Genomic DNA, 23,299 nt, shown 5'->3' on the forward strand with positions numbered 1-23,299 from the left:
AATCATGTGTTCGCTAAGCCTCCAACCACATTCAGGGAAGGGTTTGACATTATGTAGAATCATTTCTCATACTTCATTTTGTTTATTTCTGGTAAATACAAAGCAACAGAAGCATGTTGGCTGAGCAAAGTTTAATTTAGCAGAAAGACTGAGTGCATGAAGAAACTAAATCCACCATCAAGCTCCTCAAAAGCCCTTTTTGTGTGTATGTGTTCCAAAATATAGAAAACATTATTCTACTGTTTTCTACCCAAATATTATCCCATGGGTTATATGCTCATATAGGCCAAAACAACATATTATCATATTTAAAGAATATTTAACCTCTAATGGCCATGAGACCAAACTGTATGTGAGGTACGTCTAGAAAGGTAACTGTCACTTTGTAAAAAGAATGTATTTAAGCCCATATCACGATCGCTTTATAACGCTAGCCAAGTTATTGTAATTATAGAAGCTTATCAAAACAGTTAAGACAGTGGATAACAGCCACATATCAGTTAGTCTGCCACACTATAGTTACTGAAACAGCTCTGATGTGTTGGAACAGAAGCAAAGCAAATGCTGCATCAATTTTAGTTGTCATAGTTATAGGCAGCCTCTTCAGTTAATGTGCCAGGCTTGGTGACCCTAAAAAATGCTGTTGTCTTATAACAGCATCGAAGTAATTCTGATATAGGAACCCTTTACATGGAAGAGAGTAAAGTATGCCAGTCTAAGTATGTTTGCTGGTGGATGCTTTTAATTTGGTGCTACACACAGGTCAAACGGCTGCATCGTCTGAAATATTTTACCATTGTACAAGTTGCATGCTTAAGATCCTGAGTGGGTGTAGGCACAGAGCACAGTATCAGGGTGTTGTCTTTTCAGTACCCTGTCATTATGGTATCGTGAGGGCTCTATGATTTATATTTATTTCAAAATAAATCTTAATTTGTCTGTCACTTTGCTCAGCCTCAGCCATACTTTTTTTTTGGGCTTGTTAACAGACATTAACAAGCTCAGTTAAGATGATGATGAACATGCTAAAACATCAGCAGGCATATTTAGATATTTACATATTTACTAAACAGGCTTCTCTGGGGGTTTATTAGCCTCATACAGGTCAATATACCCTCAGGGACTTCTTCTCTTGTTGCACTTGGCCATTCAGCCAATCATTGTGCACTTGCATCATTTGGACCAATCATCACTCACTTATGAATTTCTGACTAATACAGCTGCTTCACAGATGGTTTCCCTCATGGTAAGAAAGTTTCTGCTCTGAAGATGGAGCTTAAGAAGACGACCGCACTATGAAATGCAATCGACCAGAGTTCCTGTGGTACGGTCACAAAAAATATGAGGAACTGTAACCAAAAGTTGCAAGAACAATCTGTTGCTGTGGTTCGAAAGCCCCCAGTATGCCCTGTCATGTAGACGTTTAATGTGGTTCTTGGATATTTTATTTCAATAATTTCTTTTTCTCAATCACATATGTTTGGCAGGTTGGTCAATACATTTAGTTGTTCAGTTGTCAGACTTCAGAAAACTATTTATCAAGTTTTCACAAAATTAGTGAGTAAGCTTTAACACTTAAAGTTTAAAAGAACAATGACAAATAAATCTAACACTCAAAATAGTTATTTTGAAAAAGCACATACTCTCTTTACAATAAAAAATATGAAATCTATGCATCAGATTTTTCTTAAACTTTACACTGTACATTGCACAATAATTAGGTTTCTCTATCAACAAGTTTAACACTAAATATTCTCATTAGAATTGAATCATTTTTAATCCTTTTTTTTGCTATGTTGTAATACCGCCACTGCTTCACACGCTCAGAGAGGAAATAACAAATGACCAATAAAGGTATTGTGGTCATTTGAATTACCATAAACCCAGGTGTCTTGCCTCAGTCTCATGTACACATGGTCTCCTACTTCAAGCGGCAGAGTCATGCCATTGGTTGCAGTTTCATAGCGATTTCCAGCAGCGTGGTTGTACACAGTGACCATCTGCTCTCCATTCTTCATCAGCCGCAGCCCCATTGGTTTAGATGATACATTATGGCCAGAGAAGCTGAAGTAGTAGACTCCTTTGACTGGAGCAGTGAATATACCTGGGAATGGTTAGCACAGTCAAATGTTCACTTCAAGTAATCTGTGGCAGTATGTTATGGACCGATGAATGTTTAGCTACTTATTACTGTGGTATGGTTACCTGTTGCAGGGTTAAATGAACCTGTGTTTGCATACACTTTGTTGTAGATTAGCGTAATCTCTGTGTTGAAGGGTCCAATATTTCCACCATTGTTTATAGCTGCTCCAAATGCAACCCGATTACCTTGAGGTTACAAGAAAATGAGGGATGATTCAAAGTAAAGTATACATAAAAAAAAACTAAAACCGACTGCTCTTACCTTGGATTTCTGACCTCAGGATCTCCAGCTGTGTCTCTGAGTATTTCAGTTTGGTCTTCAACTCTCTTAAAATGACAACAAGTTCACCATAGTTTATCTGGCTTGATGTTGGGTCAGCAGCACAGGCACAAGCTGACTTGATGCCAATACCTTCGGCGCTGTTTGGGTCTCCTGCTTGATGATCTGGAACCTCAGCCGCACACAGATAGAAGAGGGATAAAGTTAACACAGCCACTGGAGTCCTCATCTTGAATTACTTCCGTCATTTCTCCTCACTGTGCCTTTTATACCACCCAAAGAAGACACTGCCCTCAATTTCAGGATTATTACTGATCAAAGGTTTCTTTGGTTATCACTTAATAACCAGTGGAAAAAGTTCTTCAAATGTTTTTTGAAGATTATTTCAATGTTCAAGGTTTTTTATTAGCCATTTGTGCATAAACCAGTCATAGTCAACACGTTAGGCAATAAGAAACTTAAAGGAGCAACGATTCAGTGTTTCAATGTTTCCTTATCTATTCTTAGATTAAAGCTACATCACGAAAGTAAAAAGATGACATGAGCTATTGAAGCATTTTGAATCAATCACAGATACAACTACTGTAGTAAAAACTAACACAGGTCTATTCACTTACAATTGAAAATATCATATCTGACTCAGAATATTCAGTAACAAAATTGATAATGCGGCTAATTGTGCCTGGGCAGTTTGATATCATCATTCTAATATGTAAAAAGCACAGGTAAAGTGTAAGAATGTGGCAGTAGTTTTGGAGGTATTCAGCTGTAATTTCAAAATGTTCTCTTTCTGTAAAAGATGAGAAGTTAGAGGCTCCCTGATATCATTGCATTTGATTCTCAAGGGTCCACTAAAATTCACAAATGTCAACTTTAAATGAAATATAATATAAATATAGAATAAAGCAATGGATCGCAAAAATAAGCCGATATCATCATGTGTAGACTAGATGTCTGTGGTGGGAAGCATAAATGTCTGTAATCTTCTATGCCCTTTAAACAAAAACATTTATTCTCTTAAAACCATAAAAGTCATGCTATATGGCTGCCATAACATTTAGTAGAGCAAAAAAAAACAAGATAAGATGACACAGAAAGATAAGAAAAAGCATGATGCAGCATTACAATCATTGCGCCAATGAAAAGCAGTCAAATGTGACTTGTTTGTCTGGAAATGATTCTTTTTTGCCTTTCTGCCTGCAGACTGTGCACAAGTGTGGATGAGTCACTCCGGTCTTGTAGGGAACAGTGAAGAAAAGACCTCACATATCCAGGGACCGAAATAGAATAAATCCTCTGCCTCCACACTGCTCGCCGAGTGGGAGGACACAGCAGACACAGAGGTGCTCTCAGCTCCCCCACGTTCATCCAACACCTTTCCTCCGTTTTCATTCCATATACTTGTACGCTCAGGCCTGTGAATGTGTGATGGCTGTAGTTGGCAGGTTTATCTCTCACATTCATCCACTTTCATACTTATCGCTGATTGATTATTTTCTGGATTATCTGTAAATTAAAACCGATAGAGTAGTTTAAGAGGAATTTGAACTGTATGCTTCCTTCCAGGACATAAAACTTCATTCTTCTCGGGGCAACGCTTTTATCTCGACTCTGTCCACAAGAGGGCAGGCAAATGCAGCTGTGGGAATGATCAAAGATTACCCAGTCCTTTTCACACCAAATAATAAAATAGTTGCCAGTCTTAATAACTTTATTCTGACAAGCTGGCAAGCTTGAAAACTGACAGTCTAAGAAATTTCTGCTATTTGTAACTGCGGCCCAACCAGTCTGAAAGTAAAATGGTTAACTTATTTTCCGGTGCTAATTAAATCCTATCGCAAATTTCCATGTCAGGTCTCTTCATTCCTCAGTCAGACTTTAATTAAATACATCCTATAATTTTCACAATACATTTCACGGAGACATTTCTATCTCTTTGCCAATTTTGTGGCATACAAACATATATGCATATATGCACCTTTACTTATATTTCTGTTACTATGAATGACTGAGTATTAGGTGTCCAGATTTCTAAAAGGTTTTGTTTCTTTATTTCCATCAGTGATATAAATTTTTAAGCATAAAAAGGAAAAAAAATGCTCTTTCTCTCTATAAATCTTGTGATCGAGTCTCTTCTGCATCTCCGCCATCTCCTTTTACCACTAATTCCTAATTACTTTAGGATTTTTTAAAAAAAGGAATCAATACCTGAAAACACTTCATATTTTTAGCGCCCTCTCCTGGTTTGTAGATATCAGAACAGGGGATTTTCATTTTCAGAATGCAGTGCAGCTGCAGAGCACAGGGCTGCTGATTGTTGGGAAAGATTTTCAGATTACAAAATATTTTAAACCTTGTCAGAATGTGCCTAAACTCGCCTTTTTTAGTAATGACTGTGAACTACTCATTGCCCCCTGCAACAAGGTAAAGTCAGATGACTTGATAAAAGTTATCTCGTAGCTCAGATTTCTTGAGTAAACTTTTGCATAATTCTCCTTTCTGTTTTTTGTCTTTTCTTTTCTTTCTTTAGAAAATTACTTCACCTTGTAAAAAAAATATTTTTAATCATAGCAGCAGCAGCTTTTCAAGCCACTATACATGATCTGTCTTCTTTCATTCAGTGCCTGCTTTAGTCACTAGACTCTCATCCTCTCCTCTTATCTCTTGCCCTTGAAATGAGGTAACATACATCCTCTTTTCTCCCCCTCCTACCTGCTTGTTGATTGCTATTTTATGGCAATTGTATCAAATGGTGCCTATTTGCTGCGAAGCTTGACGTCGTGAAAGCTGTGTTACTTAGTGTGGACTCAGAGGATGGGATAAGGCTGTTTGCCAGGTCTGAGAACAGCTGTTATAACTGCTTTACATGCAGAACTCATCCTTCTCTGTCAGAGAGCAGTGACAGCTCTCACTGTGCAGGAACACTTTGGCTTTGCAGATGTATTCCTGTTTGTGGACATAACTTCAGCTGTTTGCCGGAGGCGGATTCCCAAGATACCGTTTGCTTCTCTATGAAGGTGACCTTGTTTAGAGTGTGTGTTTTGTGTGTTTGTGTGTGCACTGGAACAGGTAGCAGGGTCAGTGCTCCATTGCAAATATTCCATTATTCTAACTCTCACAGCTGTGCATGCACACTGTCATTTGAATCTGCATCACATCCGTGACACATAAAGCCCAACATGCAAGATGTCATGACCATTCGGAACGAGGGTGAATTAACTGTTTCTACTTGTTTTAGGTCTGATACGCTCTATTATAAATGTTCTAAGTTAATATCGTTGTTCAGTTTTTTTCACATCTGCTGCAATTCCAGAATAATAATCAGCTCTGAATAAATATGGTCAAGAATAATTTGCATGTAAATCTAGCTTCACACTTATAATCTAAAACAGACACAAAGCACATCCAAAAACCCCTCTGTCATGCACTTTAATGGATGACACAGCAGTTATTTTCCTGGATAAAACAAGAAGGAAGTAAATTATCTGTTTCACTGTTGTAAAACTCAAACAAGCTGGAGCCTAACAAGCCAAATGTTAAATAGAGATGGTTGCAGACAGTGTTGAATATTTAAAAACTGGGTTGCATGTTTTTCCAGGATCTAAAACCGCAGGCAAGCGTGAACACCGTTGTCTAGAAAGCCCAGCAAATAAATGACCTTCACCGCCAGCTCAGGCAGTACAGACTCCTATAGGATCTGCTTGAGGCATTTTTCACTGCTGCCACTGTCTCTGGCTGTCTTTGACCTTCACTGTGTGGTTTTAATCAACAACCTCACAGGAAAAGAAAGAACGTTAATTAACTGTCAGGGAAGTAGAAAAGATAGTAGGTCTCTCCTTAGTATCAATCGAAGACTTTCGTGTCTCGAAGGTCAAGTGAAATCATTATTGTTGATTCACCCCCGGCAAAGAGCCAGTTTGAAGACCTCTGTATCTGCCAGTTCCCGAAATCTCTGAGAGCCATAACTTCAAGGCACAATAGCGTTTTCTTCTCACATGCTCATCTTAAATTTTCGTATCTGGACATGATAAAGAATATGTTTCTTAGCAGGTCTTAAAACTAAGTAACTGCAGCTTCAGAAGAATAATAACGTTTTACAACTAAGTACATTCCATGATTTAATGGCTTGTAGAACCACATTAAAACCAAAAACTAGTAATAGTTTGTATGTCTTCGGCATCGTTTCAATGAGGTTAAAATCTGGCAGCACCTCGAGTCTTTTCTTTTTCAGCTTTTTTGTTGAATAATTGTTGCAGTGCTTGGGAATATTGTCCTGACTCTATTTCAGTCAAGCTTTAGCTGGTGCACAGATGGCTTCACATCTCACAGTAAAACACTTTTGCTATACAGAGTTCAAGGTTGAGTTCAAGGTGAATGCAAAGTGTCCAGATCCCCAGGCCACAAGTCCAAATCATTGGCCCTCTAACACTGTGCTTAAAGTAAGACTGGATCATTTGGCAAATGCTTTGCTCTTTGGCTCCCCCTCCAGTTGCAGGATGTAACACCAGTGTCATAAAACAAATCTCCACGAGAGCCCTGCTAATGTGCAGTCATTCATATGAATTTGTTGTCATGCAGAAGAGGCCATAGAGATACCATCAAAAGCCCACAAAAACATTTGTAAAGCAAACGATGTGTTGCAAGGCTGGAAACCAAAGTTGTAAACTGCAATATCTCAGCCCATGGACGCTCTAGGAGAAAACAAGTCAGAAGCTTTTAGATTTAAGGTTCACAAATTTCTCTAGTGCTGCTTTAACAGCATGAGATGTTGTGTTTGGCTTTCATGACCTTCACTAGGATCTTAACTTTAAGCCTTTGGTCTCTTTGGTCTTGTCCATACAAAGGCCATTGTTCTAGCACTCTGTTGGTTATTTCAGTCCTTTTCTAATTTTATTGTCATTAAGTTAAACATTTAACATGGTAACTGAATCATGTAGAATCTGGCATGTAAATTCAGGGCTTTTCACAAATTCTCTGAGCATTGCATGGTTTGACTTTGAGGTGAAATTATCGATACGTTCCCTTCAAGAATGATTGATTCTCTGGTGTTTTCTGTGAATAATCTTTCTCACTGTAGAATGGTGGAAAATGGTCTTATAACCCTTCCTTCCTAAATATATGCGCACCAACAGTTCATTCTTTTGGATCATCGCTGATGAAAGTTAAACACTGCATGAATACAGAAACTTTAGAGGAAACCAAAGAACCAATCCAGTCTTCAACAGCAAGTTAAGGCATTTGGATTTAACGTTTGGGGTCTGATGTCCTAATAGTAATACTTGCTTCCGGTGGTCGTACCACTGTGTGGATGAATCACTCTACTCTTGTACGGAACAGTGAAGAAAAGATCTCACATATCCAGGGACTGTAATAGACTGAAATCGCTGTTCCTGCCTCTCACGCTGCACACTGAGTGGGTGGACACAGCAGACACAGAGGTGCTCATAGCTCCCACACATTCATCCAACATCTTCATTTTCAGCACATATACTCATGAGCTAAGGCCTATGAATGAGTGGTGGTTAGTTTGTGTGTGTGTGTTCGTGTGTGTGTGTGTGCATACGCGTGCATTTGCATGAGTTTAACAGAGAGAGAAAGAGAGAGAGAGAGATAGATATATAGAAAGAGAGAGAAATTCATAATGATATGTTGATTATTTCAGGAAAACTTTATGTTATTTTGCTAAAAATCGTAAAAGTAAAAACAACACAAATATAACTTTATTAGTCTCTTTAGTTTCAACATGACCTACCAGCTGTATCGTCCTTGTCCACAAGAGGGCAGGCAGATATAACTAACAAAAAAAGAAGATATTACCCATATGGAAAATCATCCGTAATGTACAATGTGTATACACTGCATGTTCTTTAAACCAAAATATTTGTATTATACGATGATTTAAACATGTTCATTGTTCTACTTTCTCGACTGTGAGTCCTACCATGCTTCTAGTCAATGGCAAATGAATAAAAAAAACCTTGATGTTTTCTCAGAAAGGAGATGATGGTAGGATTTCACCAAGCACAGGGCAGAAGATTGGCATTGCAGTGAACCCTATTGGGTCAGGCAAACACTAATGAAGCAGGAGTAGACAAAACAGGATAGAAGGTCAGGCATAGACGTTGCTCTGGAGGCTGAGGTAGACCCCATTCGTGTCCTGGACCCAGGATTTTTGTGTCAGGTCTGATGAAAGGGATGACATCCATACATCCATCCATTTTCTATATCCGCTTAATCCAACTCAGGGCTGTGGGGGGTCGAGCTGTCATTGGGCGAGAGGCAGGGTACACCCTGGACAGGTTGCCAGTCCATCACGGGCTCAGGGTTGACACAAAAGCTGTAAAGCTAAGTTGCAGGACACCTAACATGTTCTTCTGAAGAGGGTGGATGAATACTCTTCAAGTTGAGAGTCAGTAAAGACTGGAGTGGGATAGCTGTTAGCAGACTCTGGGGGTGGAGAGAGGTCACCTGACTCTGGTACTGTGTCTGGATAAAAACGGGGCTTTGGAGGAGTCGTAGAATGAGCTAGGTGAGGAACAGGCTCGGGAGCAGCAGGAGTGGTGTCAGCTGAATGTGGAGCACGCTTGCCTTTAAACCACTCGAGACTCAGAAAGACCGACATCGACCCACTGAAAGCAACAAGGACCTGAGCATCAGTAAGGACTGAAGTCTGTATGTGTATTGGCTGAAGCAGGTGTCCTCAGCTTTAACCTGGGGACTGTAAACAAACTGCAGTGGGTCCCGAGAGGTGCTTGTTTAGTTGTAAGCTCATGGTTTTCATGGTCTGGGATGTTTGGGTCTGGTCTATATCAATAAGGATAGAACAAGGCAGGATGTTTTTCACAGCACTGGAAACCTATCTGTCTCAAGCCAAGGCTGAATAAGAGCTGCAGAACTCCACAGGCATGGTCTGCACAGGCTTATGGGTGCCTGAGGTGGACACCATCTGGATCCTTGTTCCACTTCAGTTTCTCCAGCTGTGTCCTCACCTGTCTGCTGGAGGAAGAAAAGCACTGGGGGAGAAAGAGGAGGTCTCAGTATTCTCAGATGGGGATCACTGACAGAGCAATGTTTGTCTTGGGAATGCAGTGAGCAGTTGTAATGATGTTTGACTGAAAAGAAAAAGAACAAGTTAATTCCAGGTGAAGGAGGATCACCAAAGTTGACTCTAACAAAGGCTGTATAGTCTCATACAAGTTTTGGGGTTCCAAAGCCAATTATACTCATTTGTGGGTGCATACATAGACCACTTTGTCACTTTTCAGTAGATTGGTACCCTTCTACAAGAGGTGTGGCATGAATCTGAAACTTTCCTGCATGCATGGTCATCTGCACAGCATTGCACACACATCTTCTGATGAGGACTTTTACATCGCAGTAACCCCAGTGAAGATCCACCTGGGTGAAGAAGTTGAAACAGCTGAGGGACTCGTCACACAAACAAAGTGTCTGTGGGTACATCTCAACACATTTTCACTTTTTTTTTTAATCCCAAACATTCAATTTTGCACATTTTACCCCATAAATACCCATCTACCAGCATTGCATTGATCAGGGCATCATATAATACTTTATCCCCATTGGTCGATGAGTAGGTGCATCAGTTATGCCGTGAGACATTCATCCTGAATTTCTGGCGGTCAGTTTATCCCAGGCTATGATAGCAAGACTGACACTTCTTTATATATCTCCAACTGTGCAACATAAAACTATTTTGTAGCCATGGCAAACAATATTGACTTCTTCACATCGGTCATCTTTTATTTGATATTTCCCAAAATCACACATCTTGAAGCAGTGTACCTCTCAGTTGCACTGAACTGAGCAGCAAGGATTGTGCCATAATATGCTTCAGTTAAGACAGCCACACTGTTGGTTATTTGGCAGCAACATTGTCAACTCTTATTTTTTTGTTTGTTTGTTTTATATACATTTAATTTATTAATGCGTATGGTCACTTTATCAAATATAAAAGCTCCAAAAGCAAAAAAAAAATATGTATATATATATGTATATATGTATAGAATCCAGATGTATCCAAAATGCATCCATTGCTTTTTGAATAATCCTGACCACAAACAGACAGACAACAAAGCCAACCTTTATGGAGATACCAACTACATTGATGGAAGTGAACATTAATACTTGCAGATTAAGATCTTAAAATCTGACTTTTAAAATGATCCCAAATGATCATATTCATATTGGACCACTATGCCATTCAAATAGCCGTGGCTGAGTTTCTGTCATCATTTAATAAATCACTCAAGAGCACACCACGGTAGATCGGGTTTTATTGTCAGCTGCAACTTAAATTGGCTGTACTTACTACACATCTATCAAGAAGACAAGTGGACAGAAATACCCCGTGCGGCTTTATTCGGCTTCCCTCATATACGAGCACACTTGCTGTGCGGGAGCCACCAGGAGCTCAAACGAAGCTCTGCCTTTGTCTTCTAATTTGTCTGTCATCTAAGAATAAAGTTGACATCACAGGTGTGGCACAGCTGTTGTTGGCCCCCGATCTGTAACATCCTTTGGTACGGTTTGTGAGTTATTTATTTGTGTGTGCCTGTTTGGCTGGCAGTACAGGCTTTGTCTCAGCACACTTGTACTTTAAAACAGCTATGGAAATTGTGTCAGGGGTAATGCTTTAAATTGCTCTGTTAGCCCAGAGGCACGATAGAGGCACTTCAACAAAACAAATACAGTGATGTCCCACATGACCAACATTGCATTGTACTTACATGGAGACCACGAAGGGCTAAAAATATTGAAAGGGATATGCTAACAAAAGACAGAGTCTCATCAGCCTGTGTGAAACATGTATCTCAAAGCAGCCTGTGGGGAGATCTCTGTGCCCAGCCAGAGAGGGGGACCGAGACTGGATCGCTGCCCTAGTTACCTCCAGCAGAGGCTAGGGGCAGGAACAAGGATGTTCCCCCTAAGCCCCACCAGCTGTCTTCCAGGAAGTTTTGAAGCCAACACATCTCAAAAGCAGCAGAGTGTGGAGGAACTTCTTCATGTACACAGACATTTTTTTCAGGCATCTACTCTTCCTTGTGACAGCATGGTCTACAGGTAGGACACTGTGTTTAGTCAAGGAGTATATTGTTAAATTCTATGCACTGCTATGAATTTTGGCTATGCTGCAATATCCTAATTTGAAAGAAAAGTTTTAGAAGTAGCGCTGAATTTTCACGGTGCCTGAATACTTTCAAGAATTCTTGAAGAGTCCGTGTGATCTGCTATTCCCATTCCTAATGGACCTGATTTTTAAAGCACACTGAACCACAATCAAAAGGCTGCAGTGTCCTCCTTCATTTCAGCAGGTTTTAGTACCGTTAAAAGACAGAGGCTGTGAATAAGTACTTAAAGAAGTTTTAAATGTTTGAGATGATTGTCAAAGCAGAGAGCTGTTGGTAGTTCATTATAATGACCTTTTGTATGTTTAAATGGGATGAACCTTTCCTTTCCAAATTTGTTCAATTGTTTCTTACAATTGTTTCTTTTTCAGTGGAAAAACCTGTAAGATATATTGCTATATTGATTTTTCTCCCATCTAGCTCATACAATTAGTTTCACTTGGCAAAAGGGAACACAGGAAAACACAGGGATACTAGCAATTGTTCCCCCCTTTTTGCTAAGCTAAAAAAGCCTAAAGCAAAGGGATGAAGGGCATAAACTGATTCCAACAGGTGGGAGGTTTATACACACGGGACACCTTCCCCGGTGCATTCAGATTGAGCTGTGATCTGTGCTGTTTTATCAGAACACACCAAAGTGTGCTTGTTGGCCATTTATCCTGAAGCTTTCACCCTGCAGGAACTCAAACTTTTCATCAATACTAAATCTATCATCCAGTAAGTGCATCACCACTGGGAATAGATGGCCCTACATTCAGTGCCTCCTTGTCATTCAATATCCCACTGTGTAGCCACATGCCTGCTGGGCAGTCACATAAGGTGCATCAAGCTGGAGGTATGCGTAGAGGCAGACACAACGAAGATGTCAGCATTTGTCAGTCTCACCACAGTGGATTCAAAATGTCACACGGCTGACAAAGATGATGGTTTTGATGCTGTGGATGATGGATGGCTGACCTTGCCTTTTCTCTAATGCCCTCACACAGAATTGCGGCCTCATGTCTGACACAGAGTTGCCCATCTTCATCAATTTTTTAGGCATAGTTGTGAAGTTTAATAGCTCTGGTATTATGTTTACACAGAGTCACAATTAGGATGCTGTACGCACAATGCATCTTAATGTCTTGCACTCCCAATCTAATCTGTAGCACAGGCTGGTGTAATGTGGGGATGGGGTAGAGGAGGAAAACAAGTACGTAAGAGACAGGCTAAAGATGTGAGCAAAAGGAGAATGGAGATAAACATATAGACAGAAGTGATCGAGCAGTGTAGAGCCGGGACTGCGGCTGCTTGGAAAGGTTTCCTCGCTCATTATCCCTAATTTTCTCTACAGGAGGTGAGCGTTGATAACAAAAACTATTTATTAGAGGCTGAATTGCCTTTTGAACATAATAGTAATGTGTGCAACACAAAATCATTTTTGTCACACAGCAGACTGTTTACAAAGCTGTAATTATGTGAAACCGAATCTAGTTACAGAGGGCTGCATTTGAGTAGCAGTGACTAAAGAAAAATTCTTGCTATTGCTATGACTTGATACAGTATTGTGGTGAGCCACTGGCAGTGCTATCAAGCTGCAGACTACCTGTTTGAATTCCAGGGTTCCAAACATGTGCACGCTCGCCTTATGGAGGTTTAGCAAGAGAGTTTCAGAAGCCTATTAGATTTTTTCATTAGAACAGTTAAAGCAGAGAAGGTTGCCTCAGGGTGACAGCATTATCGACCATTGGGGATTCCAGCAGAGAATGTAACAGCCCTAGCGAACGCTTTAGACTGACACACTTTCAAATGAGATCAACAGACAGAAAATAGAAGCCTTGGAGGTGCTTGTGACATTAGAGGTATGTTCACAGCGTCATCTAGCAGCGAAGCTAACTCTTTAGAACATATAGGAATGACTTGCTCATATCAAAAAAACAAAGAGGCCGTGGAAGATGTAGAGGTGGCAGCACCAAAGCTGCCAACCAATTTCACACATCAAAATCATTTTACGTGTCCCGGGGAAGCAAAGAGAACAGTTTGCTGAGACCCTGGAGGGAGTTGTCCACATTTGCAAAAATACCCTTGATGATGTCTTTGATGTCTCAAAAGTGCCTTAAGATGACATTTGTTGTGATTTGTTGCTATACAAATAAAACTCAAGACTAATGTCCGCTTGAGTTTTAAGACTCAAAGATCTTCCATATTCAACAGAATCCACAAGCTAATAACTGGAGGCAAGTTTTACCAAACAGCACTGTTGTTGTATTATGGGAGTTGTGAAATCCAGCATTTTTTAGCATTGGTCTCAAAAAAGGAGTAAGATTGGGATCTCTTGGCCCGTCTCTGCTTCGATTAAATCAATCCTGAGTAATGTTTGATTTTCCTAAAACCTCTATTTTCTCAAAAAAAATGTATAATCTTTCCCCTAGAATGTAGACCGTTCCTATGAATTACATGTAATTCAAAGGACAACTCACATCAAACACATTTCATAGATTAATTCAGATCAGGTTCATTCAGAAGAAGAAGTTGTCAGATTGAAAAAAAACATATTTAAAAAAAAACTACTTGCACCATCAGTGCTCCTCCCAAAATGCTCCTCTTGACCAACTTTTTGAATTGTTCCCTTTCTCTCACTGGTGTATATATGTAGTTTTGCATTTAACAGGTCTACAAAGCCCAAAGTCCTCACCAAAGGGAGTTTTTTTCTCCCACAAAAGATGCTGCTTGTTAACTGCCTCATTTGTCATCCAGGTTTTTCTTCCTTTACTTGACGACATCACCCAGACAACCAGTGGCTAGTTTAGCACATTTCAAACAATGGTACTTCCATTTTGCGTCAATCCCATGACCATTCAAAGCAGCATTAAAGGGGCTGCTCGGTGGTGTGGTAGTTAGCACCATTGTCTCACAGCAAAAGGGTTTCTGGTTCAACTCCCAGGCTGCCTTTCTGTGTGGAGTTTGCATGTTCTCCCCATGTATGTGTGGGCCAGTGTGCCCCCCCCCCCCCCCGACCGATGGATTAAGCGAGTATAGAAAATGGATGGATATGTTAGAAGGAAAGGAGCTCAAACAATGATGTGAAAATTCAGAAGCATTTGGAATTGCTAGATGTTGACTCCCAAAAGCCTTTGCCTCAGTTCGACACTGTCTCAACAAGCGTAACCTTATCTCAGTCTATGCAAACAGTGTTTCACACAGTGTTTCACACAGTGTTTGGCACAGAATGAGTACTTTGATAGACTATTTCGAACAGTAAACCATGCAAACCTAGTCAAGTACAACTCCAAAAATAAAACCGTCAACCATTAAATAACCGTAAAATGGACTCTTTAAAAATGGCGCAGTCTTCCTGAACGTATTTTTGCAAGAGTCGATGCTTATCAACCACAATCGCAATGATCTAAATAAAGCCATGTTGGCCTCGAGGTGTGTGGATCTTCAATGAACCATGAAATCTGGCATTGTCACATAATAGCAATGCGGGAAAGGTCAGTAAGGCTCTGTTCTGTTCAGTGTTTTTTGTGCTCTATTGCTTTATATAGCACTTACACCCATCTGTACTCAACAACTCAAGTCAGTCTTGGTCCTCTTTTACTTGGCTGAAATAAACTATGAATTGTAATTTCTCACAGTTTAATGCATGTAATGCTGTTGTCCTGTTTTTTGAAGGATACAGACTTGAAGTGTTTGTTATATGAACAATAAGGCTCTGTAACAAAAGTGTGCATTGTAATAGAAAACAACAGACAGCTGAGATTGCAAGTAAGGTGTGCATTGAAGCAAACCATATGCCACATGCTCACGTGAGGGTTAATGTAATTTATGTAATTTACCAGCTCATGGCACTTTAACATCCTGCTTGAGTTGGAATTCTTTAAGTAAGAGGACACGCCACATACATCAAGTTAGCTCAGCTCTCCTCATTTCCATTCAGAATCTACCTCTCTCTCTTCCTCTCTCTGTGTGGCGCCATAGTGAAATGTACTGCAGTTTTTTCAGCCACTCAGTCAGAGCCAGTCGCCTATACACACTGTCTCTCCCCCTCATTCAGTGACTGCCTCACACTGCGCTCAACAAACGCTGCTCCTCGCCTCTTCACTGCATCTGTCCTCCTCTCCATGAAGTGAGATATGCATCCACCATTCGCCTCCTCCTCCGCCTTGCTTCTCTGTTACCATTCCAGGGTACCTCTATCAAACAGAGCTCTCCTGCTGCAAAGCCAGGGACCATAAGAAGCGACTTCCTTGAGGACTTTGGGGACAGGACAAGGCTTTTTGCTTGGTCTGTGGACAGCTGAGGGAAAGCGTTTCTTCTGTTGGAATTCGTATCTGTGCGGGACCTCCACTCTGTTTGGAACACCGCTTGATTTCTCTGAAAGTTGTAGGAGAGCACACATGACTCAACTCTGCCTCATCTGTCTTTCTCACTGATCGCTGGCACCTCATTGTAAGAACACTTTAAGGTTTGGTTTGTGTGTGTGTTGTGAGTGGAAGCAAATGCAGCTATTTACTAGAAAATATGTGCACACAAATATTTTATTTATGCCTCTATGAAGCACGACCTTCTTCTTAAGATGTGAGTTTCTATGATGATGTGCATGTGCGCATACAGTGTCAACCGCACAATGAGGTGGTGCAGTGTTACTCTCCTCACCTCAGGTGTTTGACTAAAGGGTTTAGTCGCAGTTGGAGGGCAAGAAAGACTTTCTTGACACCCATAGCGCCTGGCAGCCCGGCAGCCTGGCAGAATCTGAGAAAGAAAAAAGTGGCATGTGAGAGAGACTGAGCAGATATCGAAAAATTTGAAAGCAAAGACAACAAGACAGGCAAAGAAAGAGAAAAATAAGCTTTAAAAACACAAGAAAAAACTGGGACAGACTTTAGCTTATTTCACAGAATACCATGTTGGAGGAAAGATGTCAACAGGAGGTGTTAAGCTGAAAAAAACAGCAGAGATACAGAAAACAGAGACGGCTTTTCTCACTCATTCTTGTTTGTGATTTGGAGAGATGCTTTCCTCTCCAAGTCAAGTTCACTTCTCAGTTGGACCACTCTCTGAGCGACTCATTCAGTGCTTTTTCTTCATCCTTCTTCCTCCATCTCCACCCTCTCTTATATTTACAGGTGCAGTCTGACCAGCTCAGGATCACCATCTCAGCTCCTCACACACTGACCAAGACCACATCACTGATGTGTCCAGTCAAGGTTGAATTGGTTTCAGATCTCTCAGATCTCCCTCCTCTCAAAAGAAACTGAATAAGTTCACAATTACATCCTCCCTTTCTATCATTTCCCTCATGAAATTCTGCAACATTAGAAAGGACTGGCTTGGACCCCTGACTTTCAGCTTCCCATAACAATAAAGGTCCAAATTCCATAGACTATCAAGTACTTTAAGGACACAAAAACAAAGCATTGCTTTTCTTGGACCAACTAGGGGACTTTCTTAACAGCCATGCAGGTGTCCTTTGCATGTACGGATCATGGGCTGAAGGCCCCGCGCAATGGTGAGCACAGCAAGCAGAACGCCACCAGCCCCAACACAACCAGCCATGCCAGAGCCCGCTTCCGTACGGTGGCTCTGATAGCTCGTAGTCTGGGCTCCTTCAGCCACCGCTACCACCACAACCTCAAGGAGTCCACCGCCAAGCTGACTGGCATGAAGTACCGGTATGTAAAACGATGATGATGATGATGTGATGATAGAGACTTTATTAGAGAAGAAAGTGTGCGGAATGGAGCAAGTGGAAGGGTGTTGCAGGTTTTCACACCCACAACATTTCAGACTGAGTGAGGAAAAGAGAAGTAATTTGACAGCAAGCAGAATAACAAAGAAGCAAATGATAGAGAAAAAAAACAACAAGATGCATGAGCTGTGACGGGTGATGAGTGGGATGGTGTCTGTGTGTGAATGTGCTTGTGTCAAGACAGAAAAACAAAAATACATAGATTTTTCCTGGGCTGCAGATTTATCATTTATTCATCATTTAAATTAATTAAATTCCAAATTTGTCCAATTCATAGAGAGACAGAGAGACAGAAAAAAAAGATAAATTGCACCAAAACTTCCCTTCGATCCAATTTCCAAGCCTTTGCATGCATCAGATGACTGTGGAAAGAAAAAACCCTTTAAAGCGAGAGCGAAGTGCTCTGTTTGGAAAATATCTAACTATGAGATCTTTAGGATATGTTGGAGCTCGTTCATTAAGGGCTTTATATGTTGATATGTCACATTTTATTCTGAATTTAATGGGAAGCCAATGAAGAGAAGAAAACTGGAGCTGATCCCTCCTGTTAGTTCTCATCAGAACTCTGGCTGCAGCCCAATAATAAAGAAATGCAGTAGTCCAATCTTGAAGTAATAGACGCATGGACTAATTTGTCTGCATCACTCTGAGACAGGATGTTCCTAATTTTGGTAATATTACGAAGGTGAAAGAATGCCGTCCTAGAAATCTGTTTTATATGTCAGTCAAAGGATAGATTCTGGTCAAGAATAACTCCAAGGTTCCTCACTGTAGTACTAGAAGTCAAAGTAATTATAGAGTAATTATATAGCCAGACAGTTTCCTCCTGAAGTGCTCAGGTCCAAAAACAACAACTCCAGTTTTGCCTGAATTTAGAAGCAGAAAATTCAGAGTCAACCAGGTCTTTATGTCTTTGAGATAGTTGTAGTTCAATCAACTGATTTGTTTAATTTGGTTTCATAGATAAGTATAGTTGAGTATCATCTGTAGAAATATAGCAATGGAAATGTATGCCGTGCTGTCTAATAAGATTACCTAATTGAAGCATGTATAAAATTAAAATAATCAATCCAAGCACAGAACCCTGCAGAACTCCATGACTTACTCTGGTGTGTGAGGAAGATTCTTTGTTTACATGGACAAACTGGAATCTATACAGGACAAGCACAGACACAAGTCCGCTATCAGAGGCTAAGAGGAGATCATTGTGTAAATTATCACAAAGTTGAGCAGCAGTGCTTTTTCCAAGAACTTTAGACATACAAGGGAAATTGAATATAGATCGATAATTAGCTAACACTCCTGGAACAGAAGTAGGTTTTTTAAGTAAAAGTTTAATTATAGCAACCTTAAAACTCTGTGGCACATAACCTGTCAGCAAAGACATATTGATCAAATCCAGTATGGAAGTATTGATTAAAAGGAACATCAGTTTGAACAGTCTGGTTAGGATTGAGTCTAAAATACAAGTTGATGGTTTAGAAGAAGCTATTGTTGTTGTTTGACTGGACAAAAACAGTCTAAATACAAATCAGGTTCAAAAGATACTTCTAAAGCTGCTCTACTTGATGATACATCAGTGACAACGATGGGAAGGAGTTCTTGAATCTTCTCTATGACAGAAACAATTTTATAGGTGAAGAGAGTTAAAGGAATACAAGGCTCAACAGAGCTAGAGCTCTTTGTCAGCCTGGCTATAGGACTGAAAAGAAACCTGGTACTGTTCTTAGAGCTGAATAATAAGCAGTTCCAGCTTTACAAAGGGCTTTCTTATGTTATTCAGCTGTCTTTCCAGAGTCTTTGAGAGTTTTCTAAACCGGAGGAACGCCATTTTCCTTGCAACTTTCTTGCAGTCTGCTTTAAAGCATGCGGCTGTGAATTATACCAAGGAGCCGGGCTTTTTTGACTGATTGCCTTCTTTTTCAGAGGGGCAACATTGTCATATTTCTGAATACTATTTCGACAGCATTTTTTAGACTAATGCTAAAACAGATTTGTTACTGATACCAATATAGGTAATAAATCAGAAATGAAGTTACTAGAGTGTCAACATAAATGAAATGACCAAAAGATGCAGAGAAAACCTTGTTACAATAGCATTTCTCTAACATGACAACCAAGATTAGACTAAATCTGTAAGATAGGAATATTCTGATATGCCAACCAAAAAGCTGTTCAATAAAGAGAAAGCAGTCTAAAGTAGCATGGCACCGTACTTAAACTAAATTACATTATTTTGAGGTGTAGCTAGACATTTACAGTCTGTGCCCTCATTTTAGAGCTGAGTTTGATCTCCAGCATCTCAGTTTAAGCCCGACTACGCTGCATCTAGTTCTTAATAATTAAGCACAATCGCACAGTACATTGTGGAAAGTGTGACAGTTAAGTTATGGAGTGCGGGCGGTAGAGCTCTCCGTGTGTGTCTGTGTGGGAGTTGTAACAAGGCCGGGCCAAGTAAACAATACTCTCTTATCTCTGCAAGTGAGCTCTTAACCCAGACCGCAGGAGCCAAACAGTAGCACCTCACCCTGTTCACTCACAGAAGAGGGTGACATCACACTATACCGTGTCAAGATCAAGAGAGATGCAGAGAGGAGAGGATCGTGGCAAGGCATGGAGTTAGAGAGGAGGAAGGAGAGAGAGAGAAAGAAAGCACAAAAAGAGTAAGAATTAGAAATTTAATTAAAAGAGAAATTGGGGCACATGGGTCACGTCAAACAAAAGGCGCAATTAGCAGAATATGGGCAGATTGGATATGGAGCAGCTCAACTGTCATGTAGTGTCTGATTGTCACACTGGTTCGTCTAGTTTCCATAACAACTTTGAAATGGCCAATCTCTTCTCAGCACTACACAAGCGAGGGGACGCCCATTGTGTGAACCGGTCCAGCATTTACCTTTCTTTTTTCTTCCATTGAGCAAGTAAACTGCTTTTGGAATTGAATGATTCAACGTTGTAAAAGCTTGTGGGGGACGCTGACAGAAACGCTTGCTTCAAGCCTTCAGTAAGTACCCTACTTTCACCACAAAGAAGCAAAACTTCCTTGTTCGCTCTCCAAACCTCTTCATCAAAGCTTTTAAAGTAGTTACTCGTGTTTCTTTTGATTCCAGCTGTCATGGAATCTCTTTCTACTGAGGTGCCATCCCGTCCACATCTGAACCTGTGCCGTACATATTCTTTGAAGAGTTATTGAAGAGTTATATTCTTTTCTCAGTGAGATGACTACAGTGTCATACAGAGATTTTTCTCAAAGATGAGAGCATATGCAGCTGTGGGTGTATGCACTGGAATGCTGAATTAAGTGAACAAGTGCACACGTGGCATTGACACCAGGAACATCTGAAGGCGTAGCAAGTTGAAGAAAAAGAAGTGGAGTGCTGAGCATGCACAGCAAGCATAAACTAATAATACCACCACCCCCAGCTTTGTTGTTGTCATGGCAATCCAAATATAGTGTAATTCTAATTGCAGTGCCCTCTGGATGTAACCTTTCAACAGCCCTTCCCCTTAACAAACCCATAAACACTTCATATACTGGCCAGAACACGTGGTGTAGCAAAACATGTTGCCAGCAGAGAGAGTGGCACCCTGAAATGTGTATACATCTGAGTGTTGACAGTGTGAGCAATGCATGAGCCACACAGTTTTTTTTTGTGCAGCAGAACACACCGGAAAACGTGGTTGATGCTGGTTATTTCAAGGTTCGGTTGCACAGTTACACACAGTTGTGCTTTGTAGGAAACTGTATGAGTTTCTGTCCTATTTGCGAGAGAGAAGCCGCCTCGGAGCACACGTCGTTCTGGCATTCATGGCTGCATCTGCTGTGCCTCTAGTCTTATCCTTTTAATTAATTTTCGATTTTCTCCCCCTGCGAGACATTTTATTTAATAAATCACTGAACTACCCGGCCTCCCAGCGAAAAATACTGGTGGAAGGGAATTTTGCTAAACACTATAATTTTTCCCAAGTCCCCTTAGTTATTAACAGCAGAGTAGTGGATTTCCTCTGCTTGGAGCTCATCAGCCTTACAACTGAAAATCACTGCTGACTTGTATTAGGTTAGTATGATAAAGACAGTCTCGTTAAACAGCTCAATCAAGGACATATTCATTATATACGACAGCAGATTCTTTTTACATTTTCAGCCGCAAGTAAAAAAGAAATCTGCTTTTCTTTCTTTGTAAAACAGCTCATTTAATGTATTTAAGGACAACACTGATGTACACAGGTTTCATCAGCAGTTCTGACCACAAAAAAAGGCTACATCTTTCATGTTTTTCTTTTGAACGAAGAGGGAGCGCATGTGTGCATGCGTGCGAGTTTGCATGGCTTCACGCATGTCTGCTCTCGTGGAGCCGATCATGCTGCTTTTGTTCAGACACACTGTTTGGCACCGTGTTCCCCTCGTCTTCATCAGCCTTTGACACAATGAAAACAGATTTATGTTCCGGCGCCATTAATTTCAGTGCTTGCCTCAACCGCTCTGCTATAAAATGTAGATTTGATAATATGAGCCAGACTGTTACACAACAGGAGCCCTGTAGCATGAACCTCCACTCTGCGTAAAGACCAATCAGGCCCCTATGGGTAAGCACTGCACACTCTCTCAGTTCCAAAGGCCTGGAAGTTGCATGAACTCACCACATTTTAATTAAAGGTCACAAGAGGAATAGCTTTCTGTGAACATGATAGTTTATCTAAAGCACTGTCTTGTGAAAGCAGTTTTTTTCTTTTCCGCCTTAACCGGCCTCCAAACAGCCTGCAAGCAGAAAGATAATGGGAAGCGATAAAACAGAAAGAAAGCCTCGCCGCAGCTGTGTAATCCTGGCTGACTAAAACGACTGTAAAATGCAAAACAATGCTTGCCAGCTAAGCTAAACAAATCACATAATGAGATAGAGCTACCCATAGAGCTACCTCTTAATGTGCATTTGTCAAATATAAAAAAATTACAAGCTGCGAAGTGTTCATGGAAGACATTAGATGTTGGTATTGTATATTTAGCTTGTATTTATATATCAAATCATAGGAACTGAGGGTTTTCTGATTGACATCATATGTTTTTTGCCTTTCGCTCTCGAAGATCAACACCATACTGAATCTGCCACTTTGGATCTGCCCACATGTGTTTCAACACAGGATCAACTAAAGGGCCCCTTAGCTTCACTCGTGTGTGAGATTCTCTGCATTTAAATGACAGAAAAAGAAATGTCAGGGGGTTTTAGTGTACCAGAGCTCACTACAAAATGGGAGAGTACACATTTAAAAGAGTGTTTTTTTGTGAGTTTGTGTATACTGCATGAAAAAAAAACAAAAAAAAATAAATGTAGACTTTGACCCTGTGGGAAAACAGGGCAAAAAGTCATGTCCAGACTCTGGCCTTTATTACTCATACTCCAACACACAGACTATACAAACATTGTGCTGGACACTGTAGGGAGCTCATTGTCATTTCCTATTTCCTGTTCTCTGTCAGAGAGAATGATTTATCTTTGGAGGGCATTTGATTTCCTTAGACTTGGGGCTCAGACTTGCAACTCTGGAAGCTTCAGTCTGCTGTTTTTGTGTTGCTCTCTCCATTTGCAGAACTGTGTTTCGTTCTTCTGTCACATTTTCATTAGGCTTTCAGATTTTCATCCCTTGAAATATTTGATTTTATATTCCTACTTTCTTTCCATCCACGCAGGCTTTGCTTTTTCTCATATTCCCAGTACGACCCCACCTCTCTGCTTAGAATTATTTTAATAACAACATTATGGTTGCCATCAAGAGTGAAGTGGGAACTGAGGAGGTGGGTGTTTTTTTAATCCCTTCGCCCATCAAGGTTGGCTTGTGTGTGGGTTTACTTGGTCTACATTAATCCCCTGCGAGTGAGGAGTTTTATCCGTCTACTCATAACCTTGGCAAAAGTGTTTGCTTACAAATGTTTTATATATATTCAAACAATTCAACATCAGAAAATAAATCAAAGGAAATGCCCCACTGTGACTTGGGAGCCAT

General features: G+C 40.4%; 2 protein-coding genes across 3 annotated transcripts in view; one reads left to right on the forward strand and one right to left on the reverse strand.

Moving 5' to 3' along the window:
• Positions 1-1,796: 1,796 nt before the first annotated feature.
• Positions 1,797-2,658, reverse strand: LOC140269345 (cerebellin-4-like). Its single transcript, XM_072364392.1, has 3 exons — positions 2,405-2,658; positions 2,206-2,328; positions 1,797-2,104 (listed from the first exon to the last, which is right to left on the reverse strand). The coding sequence occupies exons 1-3, from the start codon at positions 2,649-2,651 to the stop codon at positions 1,824-1,826; spliced, it is 651 nt and encodes a 216-aa protein (XP_072220493.1). The 5' UTR covers positions 2,652-2,658; the 3' UTR covers positions 1,797-1,823.
• An 8,588-nt stretch (positions 2,659-11,246) lies between these two features.
• kcnab1b (potassium voltage-gated channel subfamily A regulatory beta subunit 1b) overlaps positions 11,247-23,299 on the forward strand; it is a 34,687-nt gene continuing 22,634 nt past the window's right edge. The window contains exons 1-2 of one of the 2 annotated variants that reach the window (XM_072363586.1): positions 15,571-15,999; positions 16,677-17,222. In XM_072363586.1, coding sequence (XP_072219687.1) covers positions 17,008-17,222 — 215 coding nt within the window. In that variant the 5' untranslated portion in view covers positions 15,571-15,999; positions 16,677-17,007. Of the gene's footprint in view, positions 11,504-15,570; positions 16,000-16,676; positions 17,223-23,299 lie in introns of those variants that run through there. The other variant, XM_072363585.1, reaches the window with a different exon arrangement.

Source organism: Leuresthes tenuis, unplaced genomic scaffold, assembly GCF_036924035.1.
Source record: "Leuresthes tenuis unplaced genomic scaffold, fLeuTen1.0.hap1 SCAF_14, whole genome shotgun sequence".
Lineage (NCBI taxonomy): Eukaryota > Metazoa > Chordata > Actinopteri > Atheriniformes > Atherinopsidae > Leuresthes > Leuresthes tenuis.